Here is a 12,350-nt window from a genome sequence, read left to right as displayed (position 1 = left end):
CAAATTCAGCACTTCTTGAGGATTTTGCCAGCTTTTCCTTAATATCTTCTTTCTGTCCTGGACTGTATTGCCCTGTCCGAATAGACAAAGATGTAGGGATGTTTCTAGTCCTAAAGACAAGACTTTTGTAGGGTGCTTTTTTTAAAAAGCAAGAAAGAAAAGGGGTGGGGGAGAAGGCTGTGGCAGGCTGCTGGTGGGGATTCTATGCAGTCACTCTGATGTGGAAGGAACCCCCCTCCCCCGCCCCACAGGCTCCACTCTGAGCCATGAGACATGGCTGGGAACCACAGACTTGGGCCAGAAGGTGATTGAAGGCTTCCAGCACCCATACTGGCATTTCTCAGTTATTCTTTTCAAATGTGTTTGGGATTGCTAGTCAAGAAGTAGTATCAATTTAAGCTTTACATGCAGGAAGATACTGGTTTTCTCATTAGTTTTGACAGCCTATATTAAATAACGTTCTTAAATGAGTGGGGATGGGGCGGAGGAGCTCGAAGGAGGAAGGACCAGGCAAAAAGAAGCCCAGAGGGGTTTTGAATTGGAGGTGAACCGAGAGTGAGCTTCAGGGATGCTTTCCAAGGCTCCATTTGATCTGTCCTGTCTAGGGAGTGGGAATCACCACCTGTTCTGATCTGCTGCCCCTGCAGTTTGTTGTTCCTACTTGTTGGAACAATCTGGGGTCTGAGTGGAGATGCCTGTGGGTCTGGGGCAGCCCTGGATCTCTGGCCAGGGCACAGCTGGATGGTTGGTGTACTCTCAGAGGTTGGGGGGTTTCCATGTGGTGTTTGATATGCTCCCCTTTTTGGGGGGGTTTTATGAATTTTGGGGAGGTTACAGAAAGTCTCCAAACCAACAAATTGAAATTCCATCTTTGGTGATCTTATCCAGGGGTGAGATTCAGATGCTAAATTAATGCTGCCTAATTTCCATAGCAATTGGCAAGTGTTCGTTGCTGGGATGGTAGTTCTGTTATGACATCACAAGTGGAAGTCAGTGGGAGAAGGTGGAATGTAAGCTCAGGCATCCTCAGGAAGAGAAGGAGCCGCAGACTGCACAATAGCCAAGGCAGCCCGCCATGTTTCTAAACATAGGTATTTTGAGCTTTTTAATAAACATATAAAGTTATGCCTCTGATATGTAGAGTGGTGAAAATCGCCCTATGTTGTATTTCTGAGTGTGGTGCGTATTTTGGAATGGTAATTGCTTTATTTTCCTATAGATGTTTGACATATATTAGTCTTTGGGAGACGCCTTGCTCTTAACTATTTGTGATAATTATGTCAGAAAATGAATCTTGTAGTTCGTTTGGCCAAATCAGTGTTAATGTCTTGCAAAGTCCCAGCTGCGTGGGATGTGAAGTGCAGGAGCAGTCACTTTCCTGTAGGGACAAGTGTGTTTGTGCCACTTCTTCACTTAATCTTTGCCAGTAAATGAGGACAGCCTTATCATGGAAGCTATTTCTAGAAGCCTAGCACAGTTTTTTTGCAACTATCAGGTGCTTTCATTATTTATTCCTGGCCCAGGGATTTTCTGTGTCTTAATTAAAGTTTAATCCTGTAGAACTTTTAAAACTGGATATTCTGTCTCCCACTGGCGGACTGGAGTTGCCTTGGCAGTTGGTTGGGAGCTTTCTGGTCCAGATCCTATTTCTCAGGCCTGCTGGACCAACCAGTGACCTTTGGCTCTTCTGCAGCCACTAGCCTTGACACTCTCCTTGCCTCAGGGGTTCAGGGGGCGGCAAGCGGTCAGTCAGCATGAACTGCTGGTTTGTGTGCGGAGCATCTGGCTCCATTGGAGGTTTCCTCCCGGCGTGCATCCTGGGTGCCTGCTCCCAGCATGAGACAGCGAGATCCTGTCTCGGCCCACGTTGAGACATGCTGAGGAGGGTGAGGCTTTCCTGCCCACGCTGCAGTTTGTCCTGCTGCTGTTTCCCAGCCCACACAGTAAGGCGTGGCAAATGGGGCTCTGTGGTCCCAGTTGGTCTTCATTTTATAATTCCCTAGATTTTGGTGGGAAGCACTGTGTCACAGGTCACCAGAAGGCCTCCTTTGGCTGTAATTGGATTCACTTCTATCTCCATCTGTTTCACTGGACCTCACAAAGCCAGGTCCTTTTTACTTCACAATTCCAGATGTAGAATTCCATAACTTGCCACTGTGTAGGCCACTGACACGTGGTTTCTTGGTCTTCTGTTTTTGTGCTTGATGATCTGTCTTCACGTGTATGTAGTGAACCATGTCTTGAAGCACTTGTGTTTGGTTGAACTGAGAAACTGTGAGGTACCAGGTGTACTTGAAGTGAAGCACTGGAAGATTCATGCCATATCCACCACAGTGAGTGGGAGGTGGAGAGGGCTCTGCTGCCGTGGCCTTCCTGTGAGACTCGGGTTAGGAGAGTCTTGTTTATAGCTCCTTATGCACGTCTTTTCCTTTTTCTTTGCAATACTGGGAATTTAACCCAGGTTGCTTACCTCTGAGCTTACATTCTCACCCCCATGACTGGCCTCAAACCTGTCATCTTTCTGCCTCAGCCTCCCAAGTCACTGGGATTATAGGCACTTGGCTGTGGCAGTTTTGAGCTCTGTAAAGGGAAATCTTCTGTTTCAACACAGCTCTCTCCTTTGTGACAAAGGTTGCATGTGATACAGATTGCTTGGGATCCTTAATTTTTTAAAACCAAACTTGAGAGAATTGCTGTATAGATAACATGGAAAATCTTTTTCAAAAATTGTTGCATAGGTCATGGTGGCATGTGCCTGAAATCCTGGAGACCCAGGAGGCTGAGACAGAAGGATCACAAGTTCAAGGCCATCCTGGACAACTTAGTGAGACTCTTGTCTCATAATAAAATAAATTTTTAAAAAACAATCCTGCGCACGTGTGCGCACATACACACACACAACCCTAGCTATAAACATTTCATTGAAGTGTGTTGTAACTGACTCCCCCTATAAAAATGTTTGTGTAATTCAATATAGTTTGAGGATAGATGGGGATAAAAGACCTTCCAAAGTATCTGTGTGTGTGATTGTGGGAATGGAGCTCAGAGCCTTGTGCAAGCACTACCATCGAACCACCTTCCCCCCACCCCACCCCCCTTTTTGGCTCATGGAGAGTCTGGACTCATTTATAGAGATTCTCTTTGCTGTTCTTAAGTCTCTTCCCATCTTTTACACCTACCTGACTGCCTTTCTTTTCCACAAGCGGAGTCATCAGCAGGAATGTGGTCCCTCCCCCAGTATTTCTGTCAAGCATAGAGGTCAAGGACCAGTTTAAAAGTGTGTCTGTGTTTCTGGAAATGACTTTTTAACACATTCAGATGTATGCATGGTATTTAATAAAACAACCTAAAAATGGTCAGGATCGGAAGCAGTCTTAAACTTAATGTGTGTCACTGGGTGGTCATACCTGTTTCTTGGTATTCTGAGAGTTTTGAGGTTATTGGGAAGCTTTCATGGTGTAACTCCATAGTTGGGGGGTTTTGAGAACCTGAGGGGTAAGGAAAGGGAACTGTCCAAGGTACTGAAACAGAGGGCCTGCCCATGCCAGGGGCTAAGGCCACAGGCTTGTGAAGGCCGGCATACCCTTGCCTGGCGTGTGTGCAGGCGCACTTCCTGCTGGTGCTTGGCTCTTCCTGTCGGTGTCTGGTTTGCCAGGGAAAGCGCACTGAGGGCAGTGTGGGGCCAGCATTGGTTACAGAGAGCCGTTCTGGAACAGCCCATGAATCGGATGGGAAGTCTAGTTCCTGAAACCCTAAAGTTTGCTGTGGTTTGGTCTGGCATGAAGTCACAGACCTGCGTCAGTGAGAGATGAGTTTTCCAGTGATGGACGTCGTGACTAGGGTGCTGTGATTGGAGTGTACTACTCCTTGTATTTGCCAGTCATTGCTTAAAATTTCATTTGTTTCAAGAGTCAGGTTTTAGCCAGAATTTAGAGTGACAAATCCACTTTGTCGGCATCTGAATACTTTCCAGACTCTACATAATTATACAGAGATTGTCCAGGGCCTGTTGAGACCAACAGTGGGGACGAAGTCAGGAATGTGTCCACAGGTTCAGTGTGTACTGCTGCGCAACGATGTTCCACTTAGATTACATGAAGGTTCTTGAATCTAAGCAGATTAGCCATTATAGAATAAGAGTTAAATAAACTTTACATTAACATTTTACACACAGTCATTCCATAAGTATAATTGCAAATGGAACAAGTTATCTCGCAGTGTATCATATGTTCAAATTCCACTTAGCATTTGAGAACAACAAAATTCATGTTAGTTGTAATTGACATTTAAATGACAGTACAGTTAGGACTTAGTAGTTACTAGACGTTATCAAAAGTTATTTGTTACCAAAAGTTATTTGTTTATTTAATGCAGTCTGTGATGGTAAAACCCATGAAATCTTTGTTTTTATTAAAGCTGGAGATACAGATGACCCGCCAAGAATTACTCAAAACCCTGTCATCAATGGGAATGTGGCCCTGAGTGACGGGCACAGCAATGCAGAAGAGGACATGGAGGATGGTAAGTGCACGGGACTTGCTCGTTCACAGCGGCGGACACTGTCAAACAGGCTCCATCTGTATGTTTTCCTTGAATACTTGTGAGTTTCATAAGAGGAGCTAGTTTTTATGAGGCTAGATCTGAGGGAAATTTGGAATCTTATATTTGTTTTGAATTTCAAGATTGCCTACAAAATCTCAAGGTGAGTTGGGTCTCCCCAGCCCAGGCAGGAGGTCCAGGCAGAGGTGTGTGAGTGGGTGGCTCCGTGCCTGCAGTTCTCCAGCGCTCTCAGTGTTCAGGGCCAGTTGCTCTTCCTCTCCTGTCCTCTCCTTCTCATTTGCAGCAAGATATCTGCAGCCATTGGGATTGGTCTTCCCTGCATCCTCACTGTAGTGTGACTGCTAGGCGTTTGTAGCAGGGCCCTCCCCACTCCTGTCAAGTGCGAGGTCCGGAGTCAGGCTCTGGGCCGCCTGCTGGGCCGCTGACTTCCACGCAGAGAGGCATACGCATGTGTACATGCATGGACAGTTGTGTCTAGGTAGTCACTTTTTCTTTCGGGACTGTTTCTTCCTTATAATTTATCGGATTCTGTGACCTAAACATTTGCAAGGTCAGAATCCTGAGAAGGGAGCAGCCAGTCAGTGCTTTATGCAGCCCCTGGAATCATGCAGTGTAATATGAAACCATGTTCTGTACAAGCGTGTCCATCAATCCTCATGAGGGTTGTGTCCTTCCCAGGGGAGTAACGGGGCAGTTGAAAGAAACCATCAGGCACGGGCTGCACCACCAGAAGGACTGCCGTTCAGACCTCCTGCCAAAAGTTCAGCCTCCATGCGAAACTGCAGCCGCAGTTGAGAGTTCTCTCACAGTGCGGTTTCCCCCTGGCAGCTGGCTGAGGCAATATCTGAGGAAGGTAAAGAGGCGTGGTCTGAACCCGCTGCTTTGTTCCCGTGGAGTGCGCTTTCCACCTAGACCAGGGGCGCCGGTGTGGGTGTGGTCTCTTCGGTTTTTGGGCTTTTGGTGGTTTCTACCTCAGACACCAGAGATGCCAAGAGTGATTCAGAGATCGTGTTTGGGAAGGTGGCCAGGTCAGAGGTGCCAGGTGTGCATTTGGGAGCAGTGCGGGTCACTGTGGAGCCGTAACCGGCCCCTCCCCACCTCAGTACTCCACTTCCCCGTTTGGGGGAGGGCTTGGGAGGACACAGTTGCAGCTAGAAGGTGGGGCTGTCCTGTGCAGCGCAGGAGCTGCAGCCTCCCCACCCACAGACCTCTCCGGGGTGGAGAATCACGGCTACTAGTGCTTAGAGTAGCAAAATCTTCTGACTTTTCAGGCAGATTTTGCTAAACTATTAATAGTAAATAATGTAACTCGTAGGACACGAAAGGGGAAAAGCCCCTGTTGTGGGCAAGTAGGGTGGTCTTCGGTGGCATCTTCTTAGTTTGGAATTTCAGTTGCTTTCTCAAGGCCCGGGGATGAAAGATCTGTCCACCCAAGGCCCAGGTGTGGGAGGGAGAGGGCTCTGGCTCTAGCTGCAGAACTCTTGGTTGAGGCGACCTTACTCCAGCCCTGGTGTGTACTGTGAAACACTCTTCTGCAGGGTGTAAGCATGATGTGGAGAGGGTTCAGAATTCTCGGAAGTTTGTGGAACTCTGGGTCTCTGCTGTGGTTTGCCACAGGTAACTGTGCCCTAACACACTGTTTCCACACAAGAGTTTTGCTAATGATTCTCCCAGACTCTGTGGACTTCAGAACCTCTTTCCCCAAATCTTTAAAATACCAAACTAGGACATCCACTTTGGGAAACACTGGATTAGAGTTTTTGGTTGTTGCTTTTTGTGGTGCTTGGGATTCAAACAGGGCCTTCTGTTTGCTAGGCAAATGCCCCACCACTGAGCAGCATCCCCAGCACCTAAAGGGATTTGTAAGTTTTTTGTTCTTTTCGGGATTTGACTGATATGCAGAGGATCCTTCTTAGTAAGGGGCATTTTTTATACGAGAAGTTCCTAGCTAGCCAGGTGGTGGCTGCTTAAACCTGCAATCCCAGCCATTCAGGAGGCTGAGGCAGGAGGATCACAAGTCAAGGCTAATCTGGGCAACTTAACAAGACCTGTCTCAAAACAAAAGTTTTTGAAAGGGCTGGGGCTGTTTCTCTGTGGTAGAAGTGCTTGCTTGGCATGCATGGAGCCCTGTGTTTGATCCCTAATGGATGGATGGATGGATGGATGGATGGATGGATGGATGGATGAATGAATGGGGCTGGGGATGTAGCTCAGTGGCAAACAACCCCGTGTTCAGTCCCCAGTAAAGGCGGGGAGGGGGAATTGCCAACAGCATGGGTAGCTGGGGCGCACGTGTAGTTGAGGAAGAGAGATCACTTAAAAGTTCTGGTGACGGAATAACTGGCAATTATTAGAATTACTTCCTTCCAGTCCTATCTACTCTACTCCTTAGAATCTCACGAAGGGGTTTTCCTCAGATGACCAGGAGATGTTTGAGAGCGAACGCAGCCTGCAAGAATCTAGACAAATCTAGATAATTGTTGGTTCACATAAATAAACAGAAGTAATAGCTGGTGCTTAACTAGGACTTTAAAAACTCCTATTAAAATGGAGAAGTGAAGTTGATCCAGTAACTGTGAGAGCCCCACGTGGGGAATCGTGCCTGATTCGGGCATCTCTGCAGTGTTGCATCTTCTGTCTGCGTCTCCACGACCAAAGCCCAGGTTGTTCAGCGACGTGCTGGTGAAGATTAGAGCAGTGTGATGCTGGGGCAGTGGGGACTTGGGGACTGTCTGACGACTGCTGCTGCTACTTGGGGGCTTCAGGGGCAGGACTGCAGGTAGTGGGTCATTCAAGAGTCTGGCCAAGCTTGTGTAGTGACAGGGTTAGCAGGAGTCTGTCATCCTGTCAACAGAAAAAGGAGCACAGAGGGACCGCTCACTCACTGTCAGTGGTGTCCTAAGATGATAGGCTCGTTCCAATGAAGTGCGCAGTCTGTAGAGCATGGGGTGCCCTCACAATCCCCAGTGGGTTGGTTTTTTTTTTTTTTTTTTTTTTTTTTTTTTAATCTTTTTAACTTTAACCATAAACTCATGAAGTTGCGGAGGGGGGGATGCTGGATCCCATTACTATCGGATCCATTTCGTTAGGCAAAGACGTTTGTCACTCTCACAGTTCTTCTTGGAATAATTGGCTGGCTATTCTGTTACAGATGGGTTTCAAGACTGCATCTCGTCTTCATAGTTCTTTTGCTTGGCATTCAGTACAAATTTTAATTCTGTTAGAACAGTTTTAGAGCTAGGGAGGTGAATTTTTTCTTTTTCGTTTCTCTTTATCTTTTAATCACTAGGGGTTGAACCTAGAACCGCTCCTAAGCTAAGCAAGCATTCTGCCACTAACTGTACTTCCAGCTCTGAAAATTTTGATTCACATTGTTTCATGCTAAACTCCCTCATTAGCCTATTCTGTGGAAGTACATCTCTTCTAGAGGTGTGCCTTGAGTGTGAGCTGGATATCTGTGTGTCACTTAACAAAGTGGTTCAAGCACCTTTGCCTGGCGGTGCTGGACTTGGGCACAGAGGAACATGTGGCACCTCACCACTATTTATTTAATCTCATAAGATAATTCAGGAATTCAATGTGTGGGTGGGAGAATTTTTAAAAAATATTTATTCTGTCAGTTTTTTGCATATTGAATGCAGTCCTTCAAAGCTGAATTATACTGAATAGATGAGTTAGAAGAAAAGCACAGCCTTTCAGCAGAGAATCCAAAAGTCGTTCTGTGGTTTCCAGGTTCTTCTGTGCAGTTTTGTACATATGGTCTGTAGAGAGCAGGTATGCTAACAATCTAATTTGATGGGCGTCTGCATCTCAAGATATCAGTGTCTCCAACCAGCTTCTTGCTTTTCCTGACTTACCCTGAAGGCGGCAGGGCTGTACCCGTCCTGCGCAGGCTGAAGTCAGTCACGCGTCTCCTGGATGCAGCCCCTCTTTGATCCGCTCTTCTGAAGCATGCCCTGCCGTAAGCCCTGAGAAGGGACACGCAGAGCGAAAGAGTTGGGGAGAAGGTGGAAGTACTAACTGTTGCAGAGACTCGGGGCTTGGATTTCTTTGGTAAAGAATACTCTCTCGTGAGGACTGATGGACATGTTTTCTTAAGAACAAATTCAATTAGTTCCGAACTTTCAACAATTTCTGTGAACAGAGAAGTGGCGCATCCTGAGAACTCAGTGTGTGAGTACAGTTTGGAGACTGATGGGTCAGCAGGTCCCATCAAGGTGGCCTTCAGAGGCCTGAGATTGTCAGGTGGCATTGGGACCTTATTAACATGCTTTTCCACCACGCCCACAGTTTCATTTGTGCCTTGTGCCCCTGGGGGTCAGGAGTGTTTTGCACCTGGTGCTAAGCCAGGAGGAGCCTTCAAGCCTGCCTGTCTGGTGTGTGGCCCCTCAGAGTGTGGCCCTTGGTTCTTGTCAGTCAGCCACCTGTTGGCTCTCTGCAACGAGAGAGGCGTGGAGAGTGAAAGCATTCGGAGCCATCTGTGACCACTTGGCCTTCTGCAGCAGTCACTCTATTGCACGAGTGTTGGTCAGTAACAGACTTGGTAGGGTGGCCATGGGATGACAGTCCTCATCGTGGTTTGAGAAGCCAGCACTAAGACACTGCCAGACTTGTCACAGCTAATGGGCCCATGCCTGCAGTGGCATGTGGATGATCAGTGAGAAGGTGGAATATTAAACAGACTTAGCCTTACCTCTGCTGATAGGTGTTGTGTTGGCAGAAATTTTAAGTCCGTAAATGAGCCGTCAGTCTTGTTAACGTTTAATATTGGCCTCCATTCACGTTGAAGAGACCACCACTTTCTTATCTTCAAAAAATTATTCCCATAAGGAGTTCAGGCTAGCATTCACAAAAATCGCGAGTAACAGAAGCAGTTTCCAGCCGACTTTGATGGGGCCGTGCCTCTGAGCAGGGTATGCATCAGGGCAGTAGCGACCCTCCCAGGTCCTTTCTTGCCAGTGTTCAACCATCCCCCAGACCTCTGCCTGAGGCCCATGTCTTCTTTCTCTCCACAAGCCCCATCCTTGGCCAGTTATCTAAGGCATTTTGCTCCCTCCCTGCAAAGTCTTTATACTCGTTCAGTGCCCAGGATGCTTGGGAATGAAGATGTAGGAGAACAGACATTGTGCCACACTCAACTGTTGAGTAAGAGGGAAGGCAAGTGCCCGTAGCCCTCTGAGGCAGCAGGGATTCACTCAAACAGAGGCGGTCATCTTACAGTTCTAGCCGTCTGATAACGGAAACCATGCTCTCGGGTGTTAGCCGATAGATTGAGATTGCACAGACCAGTCCCTGCCAAGTGCGTACTAGTGCTTGCAGTTAATGCACGGGCTCCGTGATTGATGGCGTGTTTTCTTGCAGACACCAGTTGGCGCTCCGAGGCAACCTTTCAGTTCACTGTCGAGCGCTTCAGCAGACTGAGTGAGTCGGTCCTTAGCCCTCCGTGTTTTGTGCGAAATCTGCCATGGAAGATTATGGTGATGCCACGCTTTTATCCAGACAGACCACACCAAAAAAGCGTAGGATTCTTTCTCCAGTGCAATGCTGAATCTGATTCCACGTAAGAGTTTAAATGATGCAACTACAAATCCACAAATAGTTATTACCTTATTGGAAGCCAAATTCAATCAGCCTTCCTCGATTTCATTTCCAGTTTCCTTGCTGCCTCCATACAGCCCTTTGCTTTTAAATTAGACTAAACAAAACACTTCTTTATTTAAAAAGTCACTGGTACGTATTATCCAAACTAGAAAAGTACATTTTTTACTTGAAAACAAAAGACTGAAGTTGGCGTGTTAACATCTCCAGCCCGTGGAATCAGGGCCGTCTGTGGTAGGACACTGGGCTTCCAGCCTGAACTTGATGCAGCTGCCTGAGCAGCTCGCAGTCAGGGCCACGCTTCCTTTTTGTTGGGTGATACCTAACCCTGCGGGTTATTCAGAAAGTACAAATTAAAACCTTAAGGAGAGATGGTACAAATGCCTTAAGATGGAGAGGGATCATGGTGGTCCTGTTTATGTGAAGATGAAGATGAGAGGCTTCACGTTTTTATGAGTATTCTTGACTGCCTACCCATTAATTTGATCTCAGAGGTTTATCTCCCCTTGGTATCAATAACTGTCAACTGTTAGACTTTTTGGAAGCCTTATTGACAGGCTGTTGAGGGAGGGTAGATTATTTGTCCTCTGGAAGCTGCTTCCTGGCCCTCATCTGCCCGAGTCTTTTTGCCATCCCCAGATCTGGGCCCAGGGAGTTCTTGATAGAGAATGTTCTCCAAGCAGCGAGGCCTCTCACTGCGCTGCAAATGCACGCCCCCAGGAGTACAGCTCATTTTCTCATTGCCCAGCTGGGCTGGGGTGTACTCATGGCAGAGTGCTACCTAGCACACACAAGCCCGGGCTTTGACCCCAGCCAGAGACTGTGTATAGGTTAGAGTTTTTCTTCTCTTTGGCATTATGATATGATCCTATGAGTATTGGGGCTGGACTTGTTTTTGTCTACAGTCTTGGCCTGTATGATAGTTTGGAAGAAGTAAGCTCTCCATATCTTCTAAGCATCCTGAGCAAGCAGAAGCACCCATCTGAACAGCACTGTCCTTCCATTTGCTTTAAAAAGCATATTATAACCGGGTGTGGTGGTGCACACCTATAATCCCAGCAGTTTGGGAGGCTGCGGCAGGAGGATTGCAAGTTCAAAACCAGCCTCGGTAACTTAGCAACACCCTGTCTCAAAATATAAAGCGCTGGGGATGTGCCCAGGGTTTAATCCCCAGGACCAAATAAAATAAAAAAGCAAAGCATTCCAGGGGTGGTGGCAGCCTTCATAGAGGAAGCCCTACTTAGTAGTGAACCTCTCCTTAGTGGCTGTAAGGGGATGAGCCTTTTTGGTTTTAAAACACTGGTTCCTGAGCCCCTTTGTGGCCTGCTCCACCCTGGCTACATGTGCGGGCCATCACTGCGATCCTGTGTCCCTGCTCGCTGAGTTCCTGGATGCCTGGGCAGACCTGCACAACCGGGAGCTGGCAGCCAGAGTACCAGTCCTTCTTGGTGTGGGGGAAGGTGTGCAGGAGAGCCGAGCGCGCAGGCGCAGGAGCGGTGCCGGGCGAGGCCTTGTCGGCGTCCAGGTGCACGCGTGCACCCACCCACTCCTTTCATTTCTCCTTTTTCCCATTGCTGGGAACGGAACCTAGGGCCTCCCTGAGCTCCACCAGCTCAGCCCTATTTTTATTCTTTTAAATAATTATTTTCTACTAAAAAGTCATTTATTTTTCTGTAATCTTTCAGCTGAGGTGCTAGGAAAGGAACGAGGGTCTGACATGCCTGGCATGCAACAGTGCTCTTGTGCCGAGCTATGCCCCAGGCCAGCTGCAGGCTTTTAACAAAATCCAAGACCACTGTTCAAAGTCCAGAAACTTGTATTTTGTAGATGCTGTTTAAAAATACTGGCTTCAAGCATTTGAGGAACTAAAAAATAAGTTAAGTCATTTCAGACCCCACAAGGGCTGGCCTAAACCCCCTTCCCCTACTTAAAAGGTAAACGAGCCTTCCTCAACCATAAGAGAAGGGAGTCTCCCTGTGCTGGTTTAGTATCGTAAGCATGGCAGACGTCAGCTAAGCTCATCAACTGAGGCGCAGGTTGTCTCTCTGAACAGGTCATGGTCTTGTCACGCCCAGGCAGTGCTGAAGATCATCAATTACAGAGATGATGAAAAGTCCTTCAGTCGTCGCATTAGCCATTTGTTCTTCCACAAGGAAAACGATTGGGGATTTTCCAATTTTATGGCTTGGAGT

The 12,350-nt window shown here is 47.4% G+C and overlaps 1 protein-coding gene across 2 annotated transcripts in view; it reads left to right on the top strand.

The window, feature by feature from the left end:
* USP7 (ubiquitin specific peptidase 7) overlaps positions 1–12,350 on the top strand; it is a 56,733-nt gene that overhangs the window by 21,659 nt on the left and 22,724 nt on the right. Inside the window, exons 2-4 of one of the 2 annotated variants that reach the window (XM_079120465.1) lie at positions 4,417–4,521; positions 9,922–10,120; positions 12,212–12,350. In XM_079120465.1, coding sequence (XP_078976591.1) covers positions 4,417–4,521; positions 9,922–10,120; positions 12,212–12,350 — 443 coding nt within the window. Of the gene's footprint in view, positions 1–4,416; positions 4,522–5,242; positions 5,414–9,921; positions 10,121–12,211 lie in introns of those variants that run through there. The other variant, XM_079120466.1, reaches the window with a different exon arrangement.

Source organism: Sciurus vulgaris, assembly GCF_902686455.1.
Source record: "Sciurus vulgaris genome assembly, chromosome: 18".
Lineage (NCBI taxonomy): Eukaryota > Metazoa > Chordata > Mammalia > Rodentia > Sciuridae > Sciurus > Sciurus vulgaris.
This window is presented reverse-complemented; position numbering and strand designations above follow the sequence as displayed.